Source organism: Theobroma cacao, chromosome 2, assembly GCF_000208745.1.
Source record: "Theobroma cacao cultivar B97-61/B2 chromosome 2, Criollo_cocoa_genome_V2, whole genome shotgun sequence".
Taxonomy (NCBI): Eukaryota; Viridiplantae; Streptophyta; class Magnoliopsida; order Malvales; family Malvaceae; genus Theobroma; species Theobroma cacao.
In genome coordinates this window covers 35,324,517-35,349,915 of record NC_030851.1, presented here as the reverse complement: position 1 = coordinate 35,349,915, position 25,399 = coordinate 35,324,517, and the positions used below count along the sequence as shown (strand labels likewise).

Below are 25,399 nucleotides of genomic sequence, written 5' to 3'. Positions count from 1 at the left end.
TGGTGATTTAGTCTTTTTGAATTATCTCTAAATTATTTTAATTTAATTAGAGACAAATCATGATAATTCACAAATGACCTTTAAATTTGTCAAACTTTGAGTCTTTGAGTTTTGATTGGCTAAATTTGAGTATTATTTTTAACTTATCTTAATTTATTTAGAGATAAATTAGATGACCAAGTTTGGATTTTTCTCTAAATTATCTTAATTTATTTAGAGATAAATTGAATGACCAATAAGTAAATTTTATTTTGTCAAATTTACATATTATCTCTAAATTATCTTGATTTATTTAGAGATAACTTGGTGACCAATAGGTGAATTTTTAATGATCCAATTAATACATTATCTCTATATTGTCTCAAAAGATAAATGCATGACATATAGAAAAATTTTAATTGGTTCAACTATGTGTCTTTAAGAAAATAATCAATAAATTAATTATTTTATAATTAATTGTATGACTATCTTAAATAATGTCTTCAAGTTCACATGGCAGCACATGCATTGTCTTTAAAAATTTTCTTCAATTTACTAATCTTGGAGATGTGGCATTTATAATTGGATAACAATTTTTCTCTTTCTACAAATGTCCCTTAAGACTTGTTCACACATGATTTGAATGTGAGACATGGACAAGTCTTGAAATTTAATTTGCTTTGGCACCAACATTTGCTTAAATTCTTCATCTTCCCTAGTGCAAGATTAGATTAAAGAAAATTTTCAAAACTGTTTTGATTCTGACTAGCTTCTGTCTTTATTTAATTCACCAACTTATCTTGCTTATTTGATTCTCATATTTTTACGCATGATGTATAACCATGTTGGCTAGACTTAGTAAAAATTTGAGACTAATTAAAGTTGCTTTGATTGGCAAACCATGGAGTCGAAATTGAAGAGGTGAGATGAAGAAAATCATTTTTGGCATTCTGGCAAATTCTATTTTGATTTAATTCAAACAACTTATCTTCTTCAACCATGATAGCTTCATCATTGTAAAGAATTAGATCATCTTCAATTCAAGAGACTTTTTTTTTGTTTGACTAAACTTGACAATAAGACCAAATTGCTTAAGTACCTCTTAATATGAAGGATCAAGTCATATCATTGTTTAATATTTTTTTTTAGGCAATTTAAGCTCTAGCTAAGGAGCAAATGATCTTCAAGCATAATAACACTTCAAGAATGTTTCCTTTACGTTGTCTTTTGCATCAGCTTCTTGATGAGTAGCTAAGATCCGTCTTTCAAAATAAAACATCTTTTGGCATCTGATAGGAATCTTAATCTCACAAGTCCACTCTGTTGATTTGGTATTGATGTTAGTTGTTTTTGGTTTGATGGCATCCATGATGTCACTACAATGTACAGACTTCCGGTTTGTTTTGTACGGGCTTGGACCTACTGTGCTAGTCAAGATATGACTCTTGTAAATAGTATGTGAATATACCCTTGATAGATTAAATGCTAAGGGCAGTTTGTTAAAACATATTTGAACCTATGCTATGAAATGAATTAGTTGAGTTGTAAATTCCTACAAATGATTATATTTGTTTATTGGTCTATCCGATCTAATTGAGACTTGTTCGGAACAAGTGGACTTCGTCTACGGGGCTTGTGTGTCGGTCACGGTCCCAGGTTTGAGTCGTGACAGATAGCAAACAAGATAAATCGTCCCAGGCGTGGAATTTGACAACCCTGAACGTCCTGAGTGCAACAATCTTCTTCAGATAATTTCAAGCAAGACACAAGAGGAAGTTGAACAAGGATGCCAAGATATGAACCGGGGCTGATTTAAAACCCTCCTAACAGATGAATTGGTCGATCATCTGCATCCTATCCGGGCTCGGTACGTATGAGGACATTATTTCTGATCCAGCTTATTTGGATGGAGAGTCTTGGCAGAAGGGCCTGAGAAAGCTGCGGCTATAGCTGATGCTACTCTCAATAATGTCTACCAGGCAATGGGATTCTTACGTAGATGAGTGAAATGATTTGTATACAAACCATAACATGACCTTTAGATTATTCATCGTCTCCCCCACAGTTTTTTGGAGTATATACCCATTAAAATGTTCTGAATAAGTGAAAATTTATTTATTTGAAGGTCCACAAATTCTTTGATGGAGTTTGCCTCTACCTCTCCTTTCCAGACAGGTGCCATTTATATTCCTTAATCTTCATTAAAGTTGGTGATTTATTGCCTTTTTCCCTAGACAACTTTTGCTGTTTAAAATACACTGATTGCCTAATAGGAACTTGCTTCACTTTCCAAAAAAAGAAAAACATTGAATCAACCGTCCAAGTGCTAGCAAAAGCATTAAACTTGCAACAAACAAATTTTCGTTTAGCTTCTCAATGCTGTTTTAAATTTTCGTAATAAGGTACTTAAAAAAAATTAAATTCGGTAATTTCTTACTAATCAACAAATATAAATATTTTTGTCAAATTTTTAGTTATAAAAAATATTTATTTTTATCAGTAAGTATCAATACATATATACTTATTCTGAAAAAGAAAATAGGAGTGCATCGGTAAATTTGGACCAATTGAAAGATGAATATCAAAAATTAATATGGACCAAAAGTACATTATTCACTTTGAAAACCAGAATGGAAGTGAAAATGTACAAACGCACTTGGCCAAAAAGAAGGAGAAGTTGGAGATACATATGGGCGTGCAATGGTTGTGCAATAGGAACCTTAATCAGGACTGATGGGCTAAGCTTTTAATTGACTATACGCAATTATATCTTTCCATGGTGAAGTCGTTTTCTGTGCCAAGCTTTCTCATCCCACGCCTCCTCATCTCTTCATAATTTCAAGCCTCCCTTTGCTTTCTACCTGAGGTTTATATGACTTCAATTTGATAAATTGTTTTTCATTTTTAAATTATCGCAATATAACTTGATTAATAGCGGTTTTTACTTATTACAATCTATATTTCAAGATCAATATCCGGTTTACACTTATGTAAATTCGCATGTCAAGCCCACCACTGACATTCATGTTGTTTTAATTAATTATCCAATGTTAAAAGAAAATTTCATTCATAGATACCACGTGTACAAATATTATGCTCTTTATTCTACAGATTATATATTGAATTGACCAATGTTGGATGTTTTATATATTAATATGGTTGCTACTTAATCATCGTTGGAACTTAAACCGCTGCATACATGTTGATCTATTTTGTTGATGTTTAATTTCAATTCCTATGTGTCTGATTTGAGTTTCTAACGTTAATTGGAATTACCCTTTTTTTATTTTAGGAAGTACTTATCCTCTTCCTATTCTTGTTCCTTCATGTATAGCTAGTACTTCAAAGATAAAAAGACTGACTATAAATGGCAAAGACCCACTAGAAAGGAATTTTGTATTTTAGTGTATATTATATTTATATGTTTCAAATGTGACAAATAAAGTAACAAAATTGACAAAATATTTCTATTTTTGTTTTTATCAAGTTCGCGGAAATTAAAGAAGGTAGAGATCTGATCTATCTCGTTGAATAAGAACACAAATTAAGACGAAATATTCAGGCATGCATATATATTTGTGCGTAGATGTTATAGCATATTAGCAACACAGACACAGTCAACATGCCGTTTGTCTTCCTCAGTTTCCTCTCACTCTGCTTTATCTTTTCACTTTGTTGCTGCTGCCCCTTTTGAAAGTAGAAACCATATCTACTTTTTATTCACATTTTTCTTCTTCTCTGATGCGACTATGTGCGCGCGCTAGGGAAGCAAAAGAGATGATATTTGGGAAGTAGCCTTTCTATTTAAACCCAATGCTTGCTTTTTCTCTCCCACCCTTTACCAACTTTGAGTTTTAAACTCCTCTCTTTAATCTTATCGTGTGTGTATGTATATATATCATCGTATATTCTTTGCAAATAGCCTGCTTCGTTGCTTCTTCAACATGGGATATCCCCATAATACTGACCTCAACTTGTCTCATCATTCATTCAACAATGCAAAGCCTTCACCCTTGATTCCAAAGCCTAACCCTGCCTGCCCCAGAAACACTACTATTATCTCTTCTGCACCCTCTCCTTGCCATGGTGATTTGGCTACTTTTTGTTTTTTTTTTTTTTGCACTTTACTCTGCCTTACTCTTCACTCATCTTTCTTCATTTAGTTTAATAACTGATCTCTTTTCAACACTGATATTTTCTTCTTGTCGGTAGCAGCTATAAGAAAGGCAGAACTGAGTGAGCATCCCTTAGGGACTTCACGTTGGAATCCAACGCCAGAGCAGTTACTGGCCCTGGAGGAACTCTATCGACGTGGGACACGAACGCCTTCGGCTGCACAAATCCAACAAATAGCTACGCGGCTTCGGAGGTTTGGTAAGATTGAAGGGAAGAATGTCTTTTACTGGTTCCAAAACCATAAGGCAAGAGAACGTCAAAAACGCCGCCGCGAACTGGAGACTGAACAAGAACTAAAACAATGTGACACTGAGAGGTTTGAAAAGAAGGAACCAGGTAAGCTATATAGAATTTGAGTGTCAACCTCCAACACCATTTTCCTTAAATCCTTCATATTTTGAGTACAGTTACAACTTCTGCCAAGCCATGTTTTAAAAGAGAGTGATGAGAGAGAAGCTTCATTTTCTTTTCCTTTTTTTTTTCTTTGATTGTTTTAGATGCAAGACAAACAAAAAAGAAAGTTGTTTGATTTGTTTTGTCTTCATTGCCAACAGGGTCTGCAACCACGGGCTGTGAAATTGAACAGACAAAGAACAAGGGTCCTCCTTCAAACTTCAGTAAACGTTCAGAGGTCTGTATATCAGCGTTTTTTCTTTGTTCATGGAATAATGCTCTTTAACGGGGATTAGCTAAGCAGAGCCAAAGACTCAGAAGAAAATTAGAAGGCATATATAATAATAGGGGCTAATTATTATTAGATGGAAAAGGTCAAAGGTTCAAAAGAAAGTCAAGAAAAAAAGAAGCAAAAAGACAATTGAGCAAGCTACGAAAAAGCTGTTGTTAATATGTTGGGAAAAGAAGAGGTGCAAAAGCTGCATTGCCTTACTTTCTGTTGGGGCTGTTGTAATGAAAGGGCTCAGAATTTTTTCGGACTTGGTGTGAGCTTGTGTGCTCAGCTTTAATTCATTTCTATTTTACCTCAAACTAATTATAACTCTTGTCTATTTTCGTAGGAGCTCATTTTAACGCATGGAGTAGCAGCAGCAGAGAGTGGACCAAATAAGTGGATGCAAATTCAGGAGAAGGAATTGCAACAGACAAAGAGTACAGCTGGGAGAGTTTCAACGTGGCAAGCTATGGAATTGTCCTGTTCACCAATTTACCTCATAAACAGCATGACCGCAACTTCATTGGCCACTGCGAGGGCTTCCAACACTCAAAATTTATGCTCACTCAAACCCCACCAAGAAAATATTACCACTCTTGAAGATGAAAACAGAGAAGATAAGACCCTTGAGCTGTTTCCCCTTGGAAGCAACGATCGCAACGGCATTAATATCAGCAAGAAAGACACCACCCAAGTGCCCATCACAGCCTTAAATACAACCTTCACCCCAAACCAGTATTTTGAGTTTCTTCCTCTGAAGAACTGAAGAAGAAGGTAGCTTTAGCATGTGGCTACAAATTAATGCTGCAATTAGATACTAGTTTGCTATTTAAGTAAAGATAGATAAGCTGTATTAGTTTGTTTTTTTGTAGGAAACTAGGACTGTTTCATCTGTGTCTGTCACGCATGGAGCAACTGTAAGATAAGGACATGTAGTTATTTTGGGTTGCCTTAAACCGCATTTGGACCATGTTGGCTAAACCAAGGTAGAGCTCCTTCATTTTCTTTAAACGATGCAATTGCAGAATTTTCTTTGTTTTGCCCATTTCCTACAACTCATTGAACGGTACAAAAGGAAAGACAGAAGGGAAGGCAAGGGAGACATAGAACAGGAGAAGGTCGTGAAAGAGTTTGATGTTGAAGTGACCTAAAATTTGGACTGGACATATCTGGGGTTTTCAGGTATATGTCAGTAAAATTTTGTTTTTCTCATGCATGTTCAATTCCATATATTCCTAGGGAAGTAAATTTGTACTACTGGATAACGGTACAGTAGTGCAATATGATTATCTCCTTTCCTCTGGAGACAAAATGCATTGGAACTAATTAATAAAATGAAGAAGATCAAAAGCACATCAAAGGTTCCAAGTGCGAATATATACATTGTGCCAAAACATCCAGCAAATCCTGCTTGGATTCAACGAAATGGTAAATGAGAAACCCAGTACTCCATTTATCGAAAATGCAATGCATGGTACAAACAGAAAAATGCATATATTTAATCATTCGTTTCAGGATTAAAAAGAATAAATAAAAAGAAACATCTTTCAATGACGTTTTGTACTTTGGTTAATAATTCATATGGTTTAAACGTCGAGGAATTCACATGATTTCAGGGAAATCTGGGGCATTTAGGCCTATGTCCATAAAGCATGATTGGATTTCTAGCTGCCAAACTCAAAAGAATACTCTTCCATGAGTGTTTCCTGAATCCCTGTCAAACAACAAGAACCAGATAAACAAAGGGTACAGAAATGTCATAGCTAGGGAACTCGGGGTTGGAAGAAGACTTGCATTCATGTATCAAATTCAAAGGAAAAAACTTAGTACGTTAATTAAATTCGAAGGAAATTCTTGTCAGCTTTTCAACATTAAGCTCTTGAATATTCCCACCAGTTGTTAACTTTAATCAGAAGAAAAGGACATTGCTCGATTGTCAATGGTTGCTCAACAACATTGATAATTTTCACTGAACGACAGAATGATCTATAAGATTGAATAAGTAAATGTTCTTCTCATGTGTGCAATGTTATATCCATTGGATGTTACTAGACGGTAATTATGTTCTCTTCTCAACTATATATATTCTGGCAATGTTACCTTAATGCATACACATATATATTAGAACAATGCTTATTAACTATACGCTTTCCACAAATATTTAGTCTTTCATACATATGGCAGTGTGGTAGAGTTGTAGAGGATTTAATTAACCCTATGGTCTAAGTTTCTTGCATAATCTAACTTGGCAGTGGTTGTACATGTGCAACATCTGTAATTATAGCTCATTACTGTTCTTTTACCCATAAAAGGTCAAAAACAGCTAAAAGCCTTAAACCCCTTTCACCCAGGGTTGACGCCACCTGTTTGAATCTTGTCCTTTCACCTCTTCAAAAAAGCCAGACATCCACCATAAAAAAAGCATTTATAATTAGCGCATGAAAAATGTAAAACATTTGCCTGTGATAATAAATATAATGCATAAAAACCAAAGCCATGCAATATTACCAGAACTTTCACAATGAGGGGAAGAGAGAGAGAGATGAGGAAGATGCCTCTCAGTTGTCACTGAAACTTTTGCAGGGCTTTCATCACTGAATGTCTGGTGCATAATGAAAAAGCAGGCAGCAGAGAGAGAAAGGGCGAGAAACAGTGTTGGAATTAAAAGTGATGAAGAAATGAACAAAATACAAAGAAAGCGCGTATTGCCAAGAAAACCGACCGTGATCTAGTGAAAATCCAACTCCTAGTCTGGAAGCAGCCAGCATTAATTGCCTTTGGCCAAAAATAGAGAGGCTGGGGATTGTCCTTGCTTTCCTTTTACCCTGTATCCTGCTCTGCCTCAATAAAGACAAATATGGTCTCACAGCTGAAACCACAAATAACGTAGTAACAGTTGGTTCCTTCAAATCTCTTTGCTGTACGACATGCGACACTGTAGCCCCATCCTTCAATAAAGAAACACACCTCCCTCCAATGTTTCAAAAATTCAAGCCAATAGCTCAAACCATAGCCTGTGTTCTTTGTTATCGTAAAGTCCATACACTCTTCACAATTATTAGTCTTGTTGCGTCTAACATTCAAAAGAAATTATGCCATGTTCACGTGCAGTTATATTACTTTTCCATAACACTGAAATCAAGTTTCTGTCATATTGCACCTGCACACCACGCTTTCAATTTCACTTCCCTCCCTTTTGCATTCTTCATGGCTCCTTTCCTTCCCTTTCACCTTCCCAACCACACAACAGGGAACAAGAGTCGACTAACAGAAGAAATGATTATTCCCACAAATCTTGGTTGCCGGGTATCTCATCCATATCCACGCGTCATATGGCAGGAAAAAGTCTTAGTAAATTTTCTATGCAGAAGATCACACATCCCATAAGTGAATTCTATCTTTTGATACATGTGAAATGCCATTGATGTTTTATTTTAACTTGGTAACACGATAAGATCGTTTGCTGGAAATGATTTGTAAATGGCCAATCAACTCTTCACAGCAAGAAAAAGCCTTTCATCTAATAAAGAATACATAAGGCCTATAGCATCATGCAAAACCAAACACCAAAAAGCATTCAAGCTAGGCTTCTGGCTATTTAATTTTTGTGAAGTGTATTATTATTTTGTCGAGATGTCAATAAACATCGAAATGTAGCTGAAGGAACATTAAAAGGGCCCGGCCATTTTGGTTTTTCAGTAGCAAGTGTGTGGCGAGCACGATCTTATAATACACAAACTGGAACTTAGTATAAACAATTTTGCTTAGAGACATGCATTAACGCCCCACGCAACAACCAGAGATAAAAACTCTCGAGTCTGATCAAGATGCGTAGAGGGGCTCTGGCTCCACTTTTCTTTTGATCCTGCAAAGGAGGAAATATCAAATTCAAAAATGATCTCTATATAGACCAAAGCCAGATAGAGGGCTCAAAGCCCAGGAATTAAGTCAATCAGAGAAACAATCTACCCGTTGATATCTACAGCAGATTTCTACTGCAACAGTAACAGATCAACTCATGCCTATCTCCTTTCAATAACTGAAGATTACCGATTAGATCTTCACTTAACTATGTTAAAGAATAAATTAAGGGCATTTCCATCATTATGCATCAATGGCATCACAATTATTGCCAATATAACAAAAATAGTGCAAAATTTCAACGATTACTAGAAATTACGGGTTTCTTAACCATTAGACCAAAACATTAATGAATCCTTTCTGCATCTCCCCCATGCATGTCAGATGGTAACAAGTGTATTTTTATAGACTTTTTTGGAAAGGAAAATCATAGATTCTCCACCAACAGGAGGTGACTAATTCAATTTCCATTTGTAAATCGAAATATTGATTCCATGTGAGGTTATAAACTCTATATAAATACCAAGCAAAAGGTCTTTATAGGTTCCCATAGCATGTCAATATGACAAGGGAAATATTGTTGCTGATGGTAGCAGAAGAATTCAGGTAACAATGAGACATTAGAATTGCCTGTTGACCACACATCATACATATAAAATGGGATTCATAAACAAAAAAAAAAAAGTCCATTATCAACAAGTTCAAGATAATATAGTACTAATATGTTGTCCTATGAAGAATAAAAGAAGGAAATTGTGTAGCACAAAAAGATGTACCATCTCATCATTAAGGAGAAGATACACGTAAATGCTCATGTACTTACCAATTATCTTCTGCCCACTTGCAGCCATCAGTATCTACCACATGCAAGCTGTATGCATGCCTTGATTTTGGAGATTGATTTTCAAAACTACAGTACCAGCATAAGAAATGAAACAAATAAATAGTTGGTTATCAGACCATTGAACTAAATGAGCTCTGAATAAAATTCTTTAAACTAACCTTTGATGAATAAGATCACCATGAATTACAACCAAAGACCCAGCTTTCACTTCAATAGGCACAAAATCCTTCTGGTCATAGGAAGGGGAAGGCTGATCAAAGTACACTCCATCTTCACCCCTAATGAACCTTCTAACAAGGCCATCTGGATAAAAACAGAGCAACATCAAATTAAGCCATCATCTATCTATTTTAAAAGTTCACAGATGGGAAAAAAGTACAAAAGCTACTTTTTTGAGATTCAGGAATGGCCCAAAGGCAGCCGTTTACAATTGTTGCATCTTCTAGAGCAAGCCACAGCCCGGTGCAACTTTTAGGTTCAGTATAAAGAAAAGAGTTATCCTGGTGTGGAGTTACTTCACCTCCTATACCTGGTTGCTGTCAAAATGACTCACATTTTAGCAGAACGAAGAGAAGTTAAATATTCAACAAAATCCAAATCAGCTTCTTTCTAATTTCCTCTTTCCCTCTTCTCTTGTCTAAGGCAATGTGAGGGGGAATACATCTCCCATACCGCACAAATTATCAAAAAGATAGAAAGAAAGAAAGCAAGTCCTTCTAAAGGCAGGACAAAGGATTTGAACTCCACTACAAATTACATTGGGTTCAAATCTTCATTTGTGAACAGGATTCATAATGTGTGTGTTTCTGTTTTGGAGGAGAAACAAAGTGTTTGCTCCCTTTTTAGAGAAAAAACAGAAGTATTGAAACAATTTGCCATCACATCCTATGAAGTAGGGTATAATTCAGACCAACTGTTAATAATTCAGACTAACTATTATAATCCCAGAACCTCATTACTCTAAATTTCAGATAAATAAATCATTCACATGAAATAGAAAATTTTCATACCATCCTAAATGTTACCAAAAGTGCAGCAATAGCAAGGTCTAGTAGGGTACACACTCAGGGTAGCAGGAGAAACGAAAAACCTGAATACTTAAGCATGAACATAGCATGTAACTAGAAACAAATCAAGAGACACTAGAGAAAAAATCAAGAAACTCCAGGGTTATAAAAAGGTGCAATTCAATCAGCATTCATCTCACTCTTAATGCTTTGTATGTACAATCTTCCACACCTTGAAAGGGCCAGTTAGTTGTATGGTGAGATATGAGCTAATATTACAAGCCAAATGAAATTTCCTTTACAAGGAAACATTAATGCAAAATGTCCACAGGCTTAAAAAAAAGATATAACCCAAACACCAAGCAATAACATTGCAAATCTTACACAATCACTCTCACAACACCACAACCAACCCCCCGCTCCCCCCCAAGAAAAAAAAAAAAGAGTATCAACCTTAGCACATATTACAAAATGCACCATTTCCTTCTACTGTAACATGTTCAAGTTACTGAAATCAGAATCTCTCAAAAACTTGGACTGGAAATTCTCAGAATTTGTAGCAAAGGATGCTGTACTAGAGAAACAAAGCCTACAATATAAGGGGCAAAAAAAAAAGTTTAATACCTTAAAAATATACATTGACTGAATGATCACTGGCCTCTTGTAACCTAAGGAGAATAGCAAACTAGAAACTTTTTGTGAGCAAGAGATTTCTTTGAACACTGGGTCAATCTCATGTAATGCTGCACCAACAAATTCATTGAAGGATTAGCTTCGGTAAATTGTAAACTTAGAAATTTTTATCATAGTATTCACAAACCTATTTCTAACCTATTTACAAGAGCATGTTGAAATAATAAGAAAACAATAAACCATGCAATGCCTTTGAAATTGCATACCATGCCCAACTTTATTAATAGAAAGTTCCTTGGATTGCTTTAAGTTTCCATCATCATCAAATGCTTTTTCTGCCAAAAGAAAAAACAGAAAGAAAGTACCTACATTAGCAAAGAAAACTAACACCATCCTCTAGAAGGCACCTAAGTGATCAAAAGCAAACAGAAAAGTTAAATACAAAAAGAAAATAGTTGACTCTCCTGCGTAATCCGCATTAATAAACATTTTTAGCAAAATGCTAGTTTTTTTTATACAATAGCCAACATATAAAAGCAAGGAAAAAAAATCAAGCTTTAAAATGTAAAAAGGTAGATAAATTTAACTTATTCAACAACTTTAGTAAACAGTTCATTAACATTCAAACCTTTCAATTTCAATCGTAACAAGAAGTTCATATACACAAAAGGCCCAATTCTCGATATTTTCTCAAAGAAAATTAAGGGCAAAGAAAAAAGTAATCGAAGAAACAATGAAAAAGTGAAGAAAAGCAGAAAGCACAAATAATTATAAATATACCTTCAAAGAAAAAGGAAATCTTTTCAGCACTTTCGTAGAAGTATTCACTGGTCAACTTTAGCTGCAAAATAAACAAATTGAGAAATTATCAAAATCTAAGCTTTACAATCAAATAAAGGCAAATTATTTACAATTATGCTAGGAAAGAAAAAAGAACCTGATTTTTGGTGGAGAAAATAGAAGCGGTGGTGGAGGGGTCGAAGTCTTGAAGCAATTCGTCCATTCTCTTTCTCATAGCTCCAATTTCTTCAGGGCTCGCAAATGATTCCATCACAAAAAAACCTGCAAAAAAAAAAAAAAGACAGTTTTGAACTTGATCTGCTAGAAGAACGGAGTAAAAAAGAACCAGCTCTATTGCTTTTGTAGAAGAAAATAGTTATGGTTAAAGCGGCGGTGGCGGTGACCTTGAGAGTTGAAAGAGTGGAGCTGCTCTGGAGAGAGATTTCCGACGATTCCCATGGCGGTTGCTTTTGGCTATGCTACTGAGACAGAAAGGATTCTAAAATGCCTGTTTTTTTTTTTTTTGGAATATTTATGTCTAATAAATAAAATTTAAGAGTCAGTCCAAGAAATCAATCTTGGTCACTGGTGAAAAATGTTTTATTTTCTTCTTATATACTTGCTCAACTTAGAAAGCAGATTGGGTCGATTTCTAAGTGTCAAAAAAAGGAGGAGGTTGGTAAATTATTTAAATATATATCAAAATTATAATATTTAACTATAATATTTAAATAAATTTTTATATTTTTATTAAATTTACCTTTATATTTTTATTTTAAATTAAATAAATTTTTATATTTTTATTTTAAATCAAATAAATTTTTATAACCAATAATTGATTAACTAAAATATCATTTATCGTTTTACATCTAGTGCTAATAAGATTTATTAATACATTATAACTGATGGTGATATGACATATTAATATATTAAAATTAATAATAATATGATATATTAATTTATCATGATAACATAATCATATAATATTTTTTTTTCTTCACTTATATTATTATCATATAAATATAAAATATAATAAATATTTTAATTAATAAAAATTAATTAACTATTAATTAGAACATTTTATTTATTTTAAAATAAAAATAAAAAAATTAATTAAATGTAATAAAAAAATTTAAATTTTTTAAAATAATTTAAAAACATTTTTAAAGATTATTCTTAACTTTTATGAGCATCCCCGTCTGTTTACGTCCCCAATGTGAAATGAGTTCTGGTTGGGGTTTGCTTTGGGTTATCCGTCCTTCATGGTCCTCGTGAGTTGCCACCTATGGAGGATACCCAATATGTCATGTCATGTGTTTGGTCGCTGAGAAGAAAACTTAAACAGGCAAGTGGGTGATTAGATGCCGCATCATTGGCAAACAAGACTAAGCAAAACCCATTCCGAAACAGCCATGAACAAAGAACAGTACCAATCCCCGTAGTTCGGGGCCGCGCTCTCCGACTACCGTCTTGAATTTTATCAAGTCGAAGAGCTGTCACGTCCCAAAGTTTTGTTGCTGCGAAGGAGAAATGCTCCTTGTTTCTGCAATGATATGCATAATGCAAAACAAACAGAGAAACGCAGAGATAGGACAATGTCTGTGTAACTAGCATGCATGCCCAAAACTAAAATGATTAAAAGGAATATACAATCCAGCAAGAGTTGCTAACAAAGAAATTCCTGAAATTGGAAAACGTAAAGAGCGTGAACAAAAATTGTACAGTAAAAATCAATACCCTGATTTCTGCGAAATGTACACCAACTTTCTTCCTGCCTTACAATTCCAACTGCAACTAATTTACAAAAATCATAAAACCAGGGTGCAAAAGAATCCGACGTGTTATATCCACAGCTTGTTAGGTACAGCAGCAGCTGCAGCAATCGTGAAACAATCTCCCGTTAATGTTGGGGTAATCCCTCCAATGGCAAAATTGTCAAATTCCGTGTTCTCTGGCGTCATATACAAAGAGATGCAACTCCTCATCAACTCAATCCCGGTGAAATAATTAGATCAATAGATCAATGTGACCTCTGAAATAATCCTCAAAGCTCCCAAAATTGAGGAGGATAAAAAAAATGAAAGAATTAGACACACAAATAAAACAGGGGTCAGCAGCAAGATTTGCTCCCTACATTACAGGAACAAGAAACACCCATCAAAATCCCTCTCCAAGCAGATCACGTAGCTGATGATGATCTTGAATCTTCTGATTTGTTTGTACGACACATGCAATCGGGGCATGGGAAGGTATATATTGAATCATTTGGCCTTTTCAGTTCAAATCCCTTCGAGTCACTATGAGACCGCATATTCAGCATTTGACGCTTGAAACTTTTCCATCTGGAATAAAAAGGAAGGTAAATTGAATCCAGCAGTTCTTCTTTCCAATTATCACAAACAAGAGCATTCTAAAACAACACACAAAGATATGTGTTTCATTGTAGAACATAGCAACTCTCCCTAGATTTTCCCCAAGGACACTTCCAAAATGAAAAATTGCAAACCACCCCATAAAGTATGTACTTCACAAAAGAAGAAAACTAAAATATAAAATCTGAAGTAAAGTGTTTAGTTTAGCTGTTTCAAGATGTATTTCTTCATGTTTATCACCACCAATGTGTCTTTCTACCTACTACAGCCAATAAACAAGGGGAGGAACCAATCCCTTGTTAGCCTGAATCCTGATAGAAATCACCTAATGTCAATCATTTTGGTCCTCCTTTTTCTTTTTTCGCTTCTGTTAAATCAATCATTTTTTATCCTTCAAGGAAAAACAGGCAACCTAAAGTATAGTTTAGGTTTAGCATAAGATAAATCCATACCCGATATTAGGATTATCAAACAGCAATGCTAACTTTCGCTTGTCTGGTCGAATTGTCTTGGAGTGTCCTCCATACAAGTATCTCCTGTGGCCCATCAGAAAATGAGGAAAATTTCCACCTTGAGTTGTGACAAATACCTCACTATGAAGGCAAACAGTATAGTCTATGGCAGCCATCCTGGAAGAAAAGTTCTGAAACCAGTAATCAAGTCAAAAACATGACACAAAATCAAAAAATCTCGAACAATATTATCGAAGGACTACAAGAAATAACAGAGTTGTGAAATCTTGTATATGCTTCCAACCTTATATGGAGCAAGTTCTTCCTCTGATGCCAGCATCTCTTTTGTTTGCAAGTTTGGAAACATTTCCAATAACGGAGCCATTGTTTTCTCAGCATTGTATATTTTTCCAGATGCCAAAAATATATATGTATTGTTATCAAATCCCATTCCCCTAAGCATCAATCCAACCTAACAGGTGCAAGAAAATATTAAATGAATTATCATTGATACAAATGGTGTATATCTTGTGTACATATATATGAACTACCTTGAGAATACTTAAATTAACAACGAACACCATAGCTATAGCAGTTGCAAACTCACCTATGTTGTGTGAATTTTTGTTTTAATCTATCATTTAAATACCAACTTGCACCGGAGCATTTGGCTCATTGGTTGGTGCATTATCCCCCTGCCTAAAGAGCAGGGTTCGAATCCCCCGTACCCCAATTATATAAAAGAAAAAAATACCAACTTTTGATCAAGGTCAGGTAACAGACATATGAAACTGTCAAATAGCCAAGGAAATTCTATAAGCCAGTACAAGAGCAACAATAAGTTATATTTTTTAAGATTCCACAACTTCAAGCAGCACCACAATTCAATAAAGGAGCAAATTCATCCACTTCATGATCTTTAGTACATAAAGAAGCTATTACGCAAATTCACTCTTAAATGTGGAAAGCTATACCAAGCCACCACATCATGCATTTGACAATTACATCAGTTCAGCATAATACTAGTCCACAATGCTTGACACTGGACAACAAAGTACTAGGATATTATATATTATGAACAGGTAAAGGAAGAAAAGAACAAATAACCACTGAACCAGAAAAACAAAAAAGTTCCATAATTACGACATAATAAATGTTTTTGTCAGGGACACATGCTAGACCCTTAAATGCCTGATTTGAAAATTCTAGTTTTCATTCTATTTTAAATTAGTTAATAAAAAATTGGGAATGTTCTTGGCTTAGAGTAGAAATATAAAATATTCATGCTATGACATTTAAATAATGCAATGGTGACTTCTAATAAATTTTGATATTAATCATTTTTATGCCATATATTTATTATTTTTATTCCATTTCTATTTTATCCTTTTCCATTTTATTAATACCCTTTTTATTAATATTTTAAAAACATTCGACGCCAAATAACAACACATTTAAAATATGAACAGAGAAATTTCATTATGTATTAGAGCAATTTGAGAGCCTCTGACTACCATCAGCAAATAAGACCTTAACTTATCAATGAACTAATCAAGAAAACCTATAAACCCATTCCTGAAGCTGTTCTTTACCAACCCTAATCTACCATGTATCATCCCAATCTAACAATAGTAAAATTATCACCAGGCAGAGATTGCTCAAGTTCAATTTTCAATGAAAGCAAATTTATTAACCAACAAAAGTGCAAACACACCTCTAAAGGAGTGAGTGGGCATTTCCCATTAATCCTGATTGCTCCAGGGCGTATAACTCGGCCAGGTTTTGTAAATTTTCCTTTCCAGCCTCTTTCCCTTGCTTTTTTCATGTCTTCTTTTTCTTGCTGCCCACCATCAAATACACAACAAGAGAAAGCAACCATGTCCTGCACATGAAAGAGTATATTATACACTTCTTACACAAATGGAACTGATAATAATGCTATTAGTTTCTACCAGGGAAATTTTACCACCACTAACCGTCATAACAGTAATTTTTTTATATTAAAAGATATCATCATAATACATTTCTATTTAAAAAATACTAACCTCCTCAAAGCGAAGATGTACAGAAACATACTTGCCGCCACTGTTTGCACTGAGCTCTTTCATTCTTGTGACCAAAGTTTCTCCAAGACTTAGTATTGGACTTGAAAACCGTAAAGCTTCATAATTTGCCAGGCATCTGAGTCTTTGGACAGCTGGAGGAGCATCAAATGATAAGCGGTTTGCAAAAGGAGAAATCCTTATAATCCTGAGTCATTCAATCAGAAACCAATTACCTTAAATTAAGACAACAACAAACAGTGAAGATCTCAACAAAACCAAACAACAAAAAAAAATAAACAGTGCACTTTATGATCCTAAGTGATTCAATTATGCATAGAGTCACCATATGTCACTCAAGTAAACAAGCTAAACTTAAAACGAAACAATTATGCAACTGACAATGTTCAAACTCACCTTTCTTCAAGGAGCTTGGGTAGAACTACATCCCTATAATATTGAATGGATGACCAAGCTTTAATTCTGAAGTTGTAAACATTGGTCAGATTATGGTCAAATCGTTCCATTATATACTCAGGAATCTTATTAACAACCCGTACATCATTCTTCAAGGCATTGATGAAAGAATCTTCATCATAGATGTCTTTGAATTTGCTGGAAAAGTAAAAACTTCAGTCAATATAATAACAAAATGACTTGCAAAACATGATATCACATAATGTTTACAAGGTAAATTTTACCTACAGCCCTTGTGGTTTCAACTTTTCCCACATAGCACCCTCTGATTTTTTTTTTTTTTTCTTAAATAGCACCTTGTGGTCAAGTTCCATTCCCATAAGAGGTTATGCCATTAATATTATCTAGTAATATTATGAAAATACCCTTAAAAGTGAACAAACAAGATACTTTTTGAATTGAGGGTATTTTGATAATTTTACTTCATGATATTAACAATGCATCAATCTCTAAGAATAGAACTTAATCACATGGTGCTAATTGAGAAAAATATCACAAGGTGCTATGGTGGCAGTTGGTATTTTACTGAGAATGATTGCTCTGAATGTTCTTGTTAGGAAGATAGCATTGCATCGTGAAATTGTTGATTAAAATCCTAAGAAGATCACATTGCATTGTTTGGTTTGGAAGCACTTTACTGGAAATGTAGTATTAATTTACAGAATTACCCTTGTGTATGGAAAAATAAAGTTGAATAAACTTACATTCTTTTTAATGTAAATTTTTAAGTTTTCAAACTTTATCTCTTAAAATAATAAATAATAACATGATAAAAATAACATAATATTTGAATACTAATTACTTAAATATTAAAATATGTGAAGTTACTAAATTTTTATTTTTTATAATAATGCCTATAACTATTAAAAATAATTATTTTTTGTAATAATGCCTAGAATATTACAAGAATAATAAAAATTGTTATCTAAAGAGTTTTCTAATTTTTTTTTATCATTGAACTTCTTTGGGTAATGATTTTTTGCTTTTATTTATTAAAAGTTAGTAGCAATTGCTTTTAATTATGTGAACTTCTTAGGCAACATGGGCAGCACTAAAGACATTCACGACAACTATACTGACCTCGAACGATTTTCCTTGTATCACCAAAGAAAACAAAGATTTTCCTTTTTCATCTGCTTGTTTTGTTTTCTTGAGTTTTTTCTTTAATTTCTCATGAACCAAACAAAGCCAAAGGATTTAAAATAAAGAATTAAGGAGGGGAAATTTTAGAGGTATAGCAAAAGTTAAAAAAAGGTTCATTGCAGAATATGTGGAAAATCCACTTTGCTCTAATTTTTAGCCATACATGCCACCATAATGGTTTAGAACGTTTAAGGATTGAGCTAGGTTTCCCATAGCAATGGGAAAGTTACACTCCCTCCATGAGCAATGGGAATCACATTCCCATTGGTCATTGGAAGGACATTCCCATGGGTATTTTTTACACCAAGCATCGGAATGTCCTTACACCCTATTAAAATACAAGGAAAGTGCCCCACTTCCACTATACCAAATGACTCCTATGTGGGAAAAGCTGAAGCCATGGGTTATAGGTTGAATTTACCCATGCTTATAAGGAACAAAGAGGTGTAATGCATAAAAGAAAGAAATGATGTGTAAAACTACAAAAATGAGGTAAATGGACCTAAAAATTTGAAATCAGGGCTACGTTTGGTTTTAAATTCTTTAAATGCATATTCTTTTCTTTTCTTTTTTCATTTTAACACTTCCCTTGAAAATTTCCTTTCCCTCATACAGCTAATTTCAGTAATATTTTAATAAAAGAGGCTTCACAGCCTAATGCTGCCAATACAGAAAATTTGTATAAGTAGATAAAATCAAGATATCAGGGCACAAATTAGAAGTAGGTAACGTACCACTCCATACCAGAATCAGGTCATATGATATTTATGAGATTAAGCTTCCCAATAAATATTTATTTGTCAGAGAACTGATTACTAGGACTTTTATCACTTAACCTTAATGGTACACAACCAACATGACACAACATATGATCACAAACCTGGGATCCCGCCATATGCTATGATAATGGAAATTAGGGATTAGAAGTGTTGCATTAAGATAGCCTGCCACAGCAACTGCATTGCATATCTACAAAGTATCCAAAACAGCCATGTAGAGAAAATATAATTAACGAGATCATAAAATAGGCAAGCTATTATAAAAACAAGGTAAATCATAAATATGTAATAGAAACTAATAATGAATAAAACCAACCGATGTCCTCTGCTGATTTAAGCCTCCATTTGCCTCAACATATATGTAACCATTCGATTCAGGTAAGTCTATAGTAGTCAAAAGAAAAACAGCTGAATTAGAAAATTTTGAAGGAAATAGTCAACATCCAAAAACCATACTCAGTGCATATAAACATGAAGCATGCATGTACACATGCACGTAGAGAAGACAAGCATGGCAAATACTTCAAATGTGCAAAGCGCCAGAAATGACACCTACAACTCTAAATGTGTGAACTTTACACTAACATGTTAGTGGGGCTCCTGAGGCCCTCACTCGTATTAGGATTCTGGAAAAATTTTAATGAGTTGCTCTCTCCCATAGCCAGACTTCCACATCTTCTCTCCTCCCTCCCTCTCTCACTCTATTCCTTGAAATAGCACTCTCAAACCCTGTTACTCAGGCTCAACAGTTTAAGCGAAAGAAATCATATCAACCAAACATGACACAGGTGTTGGTATGGAACATGCTTTTAACGCAGCTTTAACAGAAGGATAGTTAGCTTCTAATGCTATAAATTCTCCTAGACATAATGGCAAAATGTTATGGCAAAACTTAACCAAATTGCATGTGACAATAAAAGACATACTCTTTAAACTGTCATTAGAATAAAAACCCAATTGCAATGCTTATCACCCCAAGATCATTGACCTCACCAGCCTGACAACCTAGTCAATCAACTTACTGAGTAGTGTGAATTTTTAAACAAACGATGTCTACATGTAATCTAGAAATATAGAGTTGAATATTTATGATTTGTATGAATGGGGAAGGGCCAGGAAGCTGTGCAAATGATTTTAACTCCCTTCAGATGTAACAACAAAAGATGCAAGTGTCTGATTCCAATTCCTTTGTGGTTAGATTCGAGACCTATGCCTGGCAGCCTACCAGCAATTAATACTCAGTTGTGCGCACATATTGGTTTCCCTTATTATTTACACGCCCAAGTCATCACTTAGAAAATGAATAATCTTCCAATTTTTTTATAGTCAACTATTGATGCTTGCAAAAAGTTACCATCAACAACAAACAGAGTACATACAAAATAAAAAGAAGCAAACTTGTTCTCATTTGCCAAAAGTAATGCTAATATCAATGAAGTAATAGAAGCATTATCATGAACTGCTTAAAATAAAATAAAGGGAATAAATTCCTACCTTCAAAAGACTTGTTTACACATGGTCTCCACTCTCCTCCTTTATAGGAATTTCTCCAAATAGTCGAAATCTACAAGAAATTCATTAAAGTTTAGGGTGGATATAATCACAAATCATAAATCAGCATCAGAGGAGTTAACCATTGGATAAAATAAATTCACATAATATAATCAGATTTTATTATAATTCATATTGCTCTTAACAATCACAATGAGAGAAGCTGGAAAAGAAAAAGAGCATATAAGGCACCTAATCAACTAAACATATTATGAAATGATACCATGGCAACTGCTTACCATCCTAGAATTCTTGTAACAAAGTGATTATGTTAATCTTATACCTATACTGTACAAGACCCTATTATCAAATTATCAAGTTAGTGTGGAGGAAGAAACTCATCAATAAATCACCAGTAATGTACAGCCTTAAGATTTAATCATTCAAAGTAAGCTTCTGATCTCAATTAACTGTACTACCAACGGAACCCAGTACAATTATCTTTATCAAGATATCTTTGAAAAAAAAATAAAGACAGCTGGCTAGACGATGCAATTTCCCATGTTATTCAGATCCAGATACAACCCCAAAGATTGATACAGCTGGAAATGAAGCATGTACAACAAGACACAAGGGTCTACTTCCTCAGGAAACAATAGTGAAAATTAAAAAAAAAAGAATAATGCTAAAAGTGATTCCTTGATTCAGCATTCTATTTTTCTTCGTTCTTCAAATTTAGATAAAAGATAAAAATCGTTACTTTATTTTAAAATTTCAAGAATTTGGAGAATTATTCAAATTTACTTGAGTCTAATTCAAACAAATAACATAACATAAAATCATCAGCAAAGAAAACAACTAACTACATTGTCCAAATTCCTCAAAATTCTACCAAGATCCAAACCCAGAAGAAAAATATGAAAATTAAACTCAAAATTTGGAATGATTCAACAAACAAATCCGACCCAAAACAGACAACCATAAAAAGTCCGACCCGCATTCATAAAATCCAAGAACCCATCTAAATTGACTAAAAAGGAACAAATCAAAAACCAGTAACTCACCGCATCAGCGGAGGAATTATCGCCACACATATCGATTTTAAGCTTTTCATAAACCTGGGGACTCCGGTAAACAGAGCCGGGTGCGGGTCGATGCTTAACAATGGGAACCACATCAAACGAAACGGTGCCCATGTACAGAAGCATCCCAGAGATGTAAATGAGAGGAGCAAAGAGGAAAATCCCTTGTCGACGAAGAAGAACAGAGAGAAGTAACCATGCAAGTCGATGGGCTATGGTCCGCCCAGGTTGGAACGGACCAAACCGACCCGACTTCCTTCCGTGGCGGTACCTCGGTGACCGTAATGGTGATGCCGGAGGTGATGGGGTGCTGTGGCCGCTACTAGGAATCCTATTTTTCGCGTGCATTTGAAAAAAAAACAAACAAATATTTCTTCGGGGTTTTTTTATTCCGTTGAGTTTCTTTCTTTTTTTTTTTTTCTTGTTGGCTACGTCATAGAGGAAGATGAAAGCTCCGCAAGTGTTTTTCCTTTTTTGTTCTCTTTTCTCTCCTGCGAATGGGGGAGAGAGAAAGGAGATGTTTTTTGTTCGTAGTGATTGAAACAGAGGGGAGAGAAAGAGGAGAGAGCACGTGCACGTGCACGTGCTGTTTGGGAGAGAAGGAGGGAAAGAGAGGAGGGATTAGGAGGTGTGTTTGGAAGGGAAAGTATTTGTCTTGTTGGTTCAACTTATAAATATCACGCGTATGTTTTTCTTCATTTTATTTATGATGGATTGTTCTATTCTTTCTTTTTATTGACCTTTTGAATTAATTGGTCTTTTTGGTCAATATGGTGATTCACGCATCCTTGGATTGCTCTTTTATTTTTTTATTATATATGGGAAAAATTAGTATTACAAATGCTAAGGTAAATATGGTTTAGGATCATCTTGATATTTTTGTTTCATTATATCAACCAGACTAGTAATTGGAGTGAACTTATCTCTACTAAATTTTTCAAGTTATCACCTTACTTCAAACTCAATAATCTTTAGTATATGCGAGTAATATTTCAATTCATGAGAACGATCATACAAATAATCAATGATAAAAATTTTCGTCTGAAGAGATTTGATTAGTTTTGGTAGACAAATTTTGATCATGTCATTAAAAGAGTGGCCTTGGAAAACTAAGAGAAGGCGCAATCACCTCATGAAAAATCCCAAAGAAAATTAATATCAACTATAATTATCATTCTTATCCAAAAAAGTGATGGTGGCGTCATAATAAGAGCAAATAAGACGGTATATTATCCTATATAATTTTTGTAGGATAAAGATGATGAAATAGGAGGTCGCAGTCGCTTTGTAGGTTAGTGATTCTCTTCTCTTCATATTTGCCAATGGGAAAATGTGGGGCCACGTGCGCTGGCCACAGAGAATAAACCCGGCGTGTACCGGTTGGCGCTTTCGTGCCCAGGATTGGGGGCGTGTTTGGCGACGCCATTGAGTTGGGTCGTAACACCTTATTATTGCCCAGCCACGAGTTGGCGACTCGTTGCAACTTGTGCTCGCCGCCTACTTTTATAATATAAATATTTCCACGAGTATCGAGTAAATAAAATTTTATGTATTTTGTTTTTCAGAAAATATTTTAATTTTTTAAAAAAACTTTTAAATTTGATTTTATGATATATATAATAAACATTATAAATCTCATCTACCTACATATCTTAATATTTAGATACGAAACTTTGAATTTAAAATTTAAAATTCTAAATTCTAATCAATATGATTTTTCCTTTCAAACAACTTCTTTTTCCATAAATTATATATGCATATCAAAAAGATGAAAAGAATCACATGTTTTAGAACTCTTGGTTCGGTACTCATCTCTTAAAGGAAGAAGAGTTAGAACCGAAAGTTGATGATATCCTCTGCACTTGCATCTCGCCATCAGAAAATAAAATAAAAAAGGAAAGAGCCAAAGCAGTTGTCTCTCATAATACCATGTGGTGTAGTGCATTTCATTATCTAATCATGGCACTCGTTGGCAAATCATGTGAGACTGAAATCGTGTCGAAATTTTAATTTATTTTTTATATCATCTGTTTAATATAATAATTTAGTGGAGCGCCCAACTTCCACGGGGATACTGAGAAAAGAAGCAGCCCAAAGATATGATTTTAAGAGCATGGACTTCCCTCAAAGCATGTCACCCATCCTTGGCTTCCCACATAAAAAAGCTTCCCTTCCTTGGATTTAACTAGATCCATAACAACAAAACTCAATTAGGAACATTAATAGTATATATACATACATTATTACATTCGTTTAATTTGTTGTGTCTTAGGACATAAAAGCATATATAAAAACCTAGTAAGAATTTCCCTCATTTTGCTATCATGGACAAGTTGAAACTTCATTTGAATGATTTCCAAAACTAAACAAAAACAAAGGATTTTAGAGTGAGAGTTGCCATCAATTGTTTGATATGAAAAGTATGGCCGTTTGCATCTTTGTCATTGCACTGTTCATTTGAAGAATTATGGTCCTAAATTAAATTCGGCACATGATTGGACAAATCATCCCCAATTCCATCCAATTGGCTGCTCTACTTAAATTGACAGCAACTACACACAGCAGAATAACAATAATACTAACAATTGGTAAATCACTTCCTTAATCAACATCCAAATCAAGTTAACATCCACCAGAGAGCAAGCCGATGACTACCAAGTCTTCATCAAAAACAAGGTAGCACCACAGTAACCATCTTATAATTCAATTAAGAAAACGACGTATTATCAATCAAGCAAGAATACAGTGGAGCAGAAAAGGATAGTGTTTCCATTAGCAAATTCCAATTCTAATGATTAATCAGTTCCATCCAATTCAATTAAAACCCCCAGACCCAAAGCTAACCCCCTCCAACACTGACAAAGCTCATAAACTTAAATCATTGAACCAATTATTCATGGAGAGTGCCTAAAATATCCTCATCTCTATACAAGTGAAACCTGCAAACAAAAAACAAAACCCAAAAACAGTTCATTTTATCAAACCAACCAAAAATTTCAACAAGGAAAAAAAAAAACCAAAAACAGAGTTTTGTGAGCATACTCTTTCTCGCCAAGCTTGACTTGAGAACCCCCAAACTCAGGCAAAAGAACAGTGTCACCTTCTTTAAAAGGCACTGGGATCGTTTTCCCTTCCCTGTCTCTTGTTCCTGGGCCCACGGCCACCACTCTCCCGGAGTTCAGCTGTTTTGTTATTTTTAATAATCAAATCAACCAAAACCGTTTAATCACAAAAAAATGAAAAGCAAAAATAGAGTAAGAAAATTTGAAGTGAAAAAATTACCTTGGTGGATTTCTCAGGGAGGAGAATGCCAGCGGTGGTTTTGGAAGGAGGAAGGATTTTCTCAACCAGAACTCTGTTAAAGGTTGGAATCAAACGCTTCGCCATTTGAAGCTTAATTTGGGTGTACTCTCTTCTTTCACTGGTGTAAGTGAAATGAAGATGGGATTGCTAGTATTATAGGAGAAATGAGACGAGGAGGAGGGATCGCTTATTGGCTTGGGGTTCAAGATCTGGAGGATGATAGAACCTTCTAGGCGTTAGGGTTTTAGGAGTCCACTTCTCTCAGGGTTTAAGAAATCGAGGGGAATGGACCGCATCGTGTTTTTCTTCTT

At 34.5% G+C, this 25,399-nt stretch overlaps 4 protein-coding genes across 5 annotated transcripts; 1 reads left to right on the top strand and 3 right to left on the bottom strand.

The window, feature by feature from the left end:
* LOC18609788 (WUSCHEL-related homeobox 6) lies at positions 3,590-5,833 on the top strand. Of its 2 annotated transcripts, XM_018114755.1 has the most exons (5): positions 3,590-4,065; positions 4,195-4,491; positions 4,710-4,786; positions 5,169-5,596; positions 5,695-5,833. In XM_018114755.1, the coding sequence occupies exons 1-4, from the start codon at positions 3,867-3,869 to the stop codon at positions 5,586-5,588; spliced, it is 993 nt and encodes a 330-aa protein (XP_017970244.1). In that variant the 5' UTR covers positions 3,590-3,866; the 3' UTR covers positions 5,589-5,596; positions 5,695-5,833. The 2 variants fall into 2 exon arrangements, with proteins under 2 accessions (XP_017970244.1, XP_007045158.1); XM_007045096.2 differs by having other exon boundaries at positions 5,169-5,833.
* LOC18609786 (phytanoyl-CoA dioxygenase) lies at positions 8,385-12,552 on the bottom strand. The gene is made up of 9 exons (XM_007045091.2): positions 12,352-12,552; positions 12,105-12,229; positions 11,948-12,008; positions 11,434-11,502; positions 11,159-11,277; positions 9,916-10,063; positions 9,686-9,830; positions 9,507-9,593; positions 8,385-8,687 (listed from the first exon to the last, which is right to left on the bottom strand). Exons 1-9 carry the CDS (start codon positions 12,404-12,406, stop codon positions 8,645-8,647), a joined length of 852 nt encoding a protein of 283 aa, XP_007045153.2. The 5' UTR covers positions 12,407-12,552; the 3' UTR covers positions 8,385-8,644.
* LOC18609785 (uncharacterized protein At1g04910) lies at positions 13,546-22,438 on the bottom strand. The gene is made up of 10 exons (XM_007045090.2): positions 21,768-22,438; positions 20,707-20,776; positions 19,529-19,596; positions 19,314-19,402; positions 17,231-17,428; positions 16,817-17,021; positions 16,486-16,653; positions 15,076-15,243; positions 14,772-14,962; positions 13,546-14,289 (listed from the first exon to the last, which is right to left on the bottom strand). Exons 1-10 carry the CDS (start codon positions 22,131-22,133, stop codon positions 14,127-14,129), a joined length of 1,686 nt encoding a protein of 561 aa, XP_007045152.1. The 5' UTR covers positions 22,134-22,438; the 3' UTR covers positions 13,546-14,126.
* LOC18609784 (10 kDa chaperonin) lies at positions 24,447-25,399 on the bottom strand. The gene is made up of 3 exons (XM_007045089.2): positions 25,068-25,399; positions 24,828-24,967; positions 24,447-24,724 (listed from the first exon to the last, which is right to left on the bottom strand). The coding sequence occupies exons 1-3, from the start codon at positions 25,170-25,172 to the stop codon at positions 24,676-24,678; spliced, it is 294 nt and encodes a 97-aa protein (XP_007045151.2). The 5' UTR covers positions 25,173-25,399; the 3' UTR covers positions 24,447-24,675.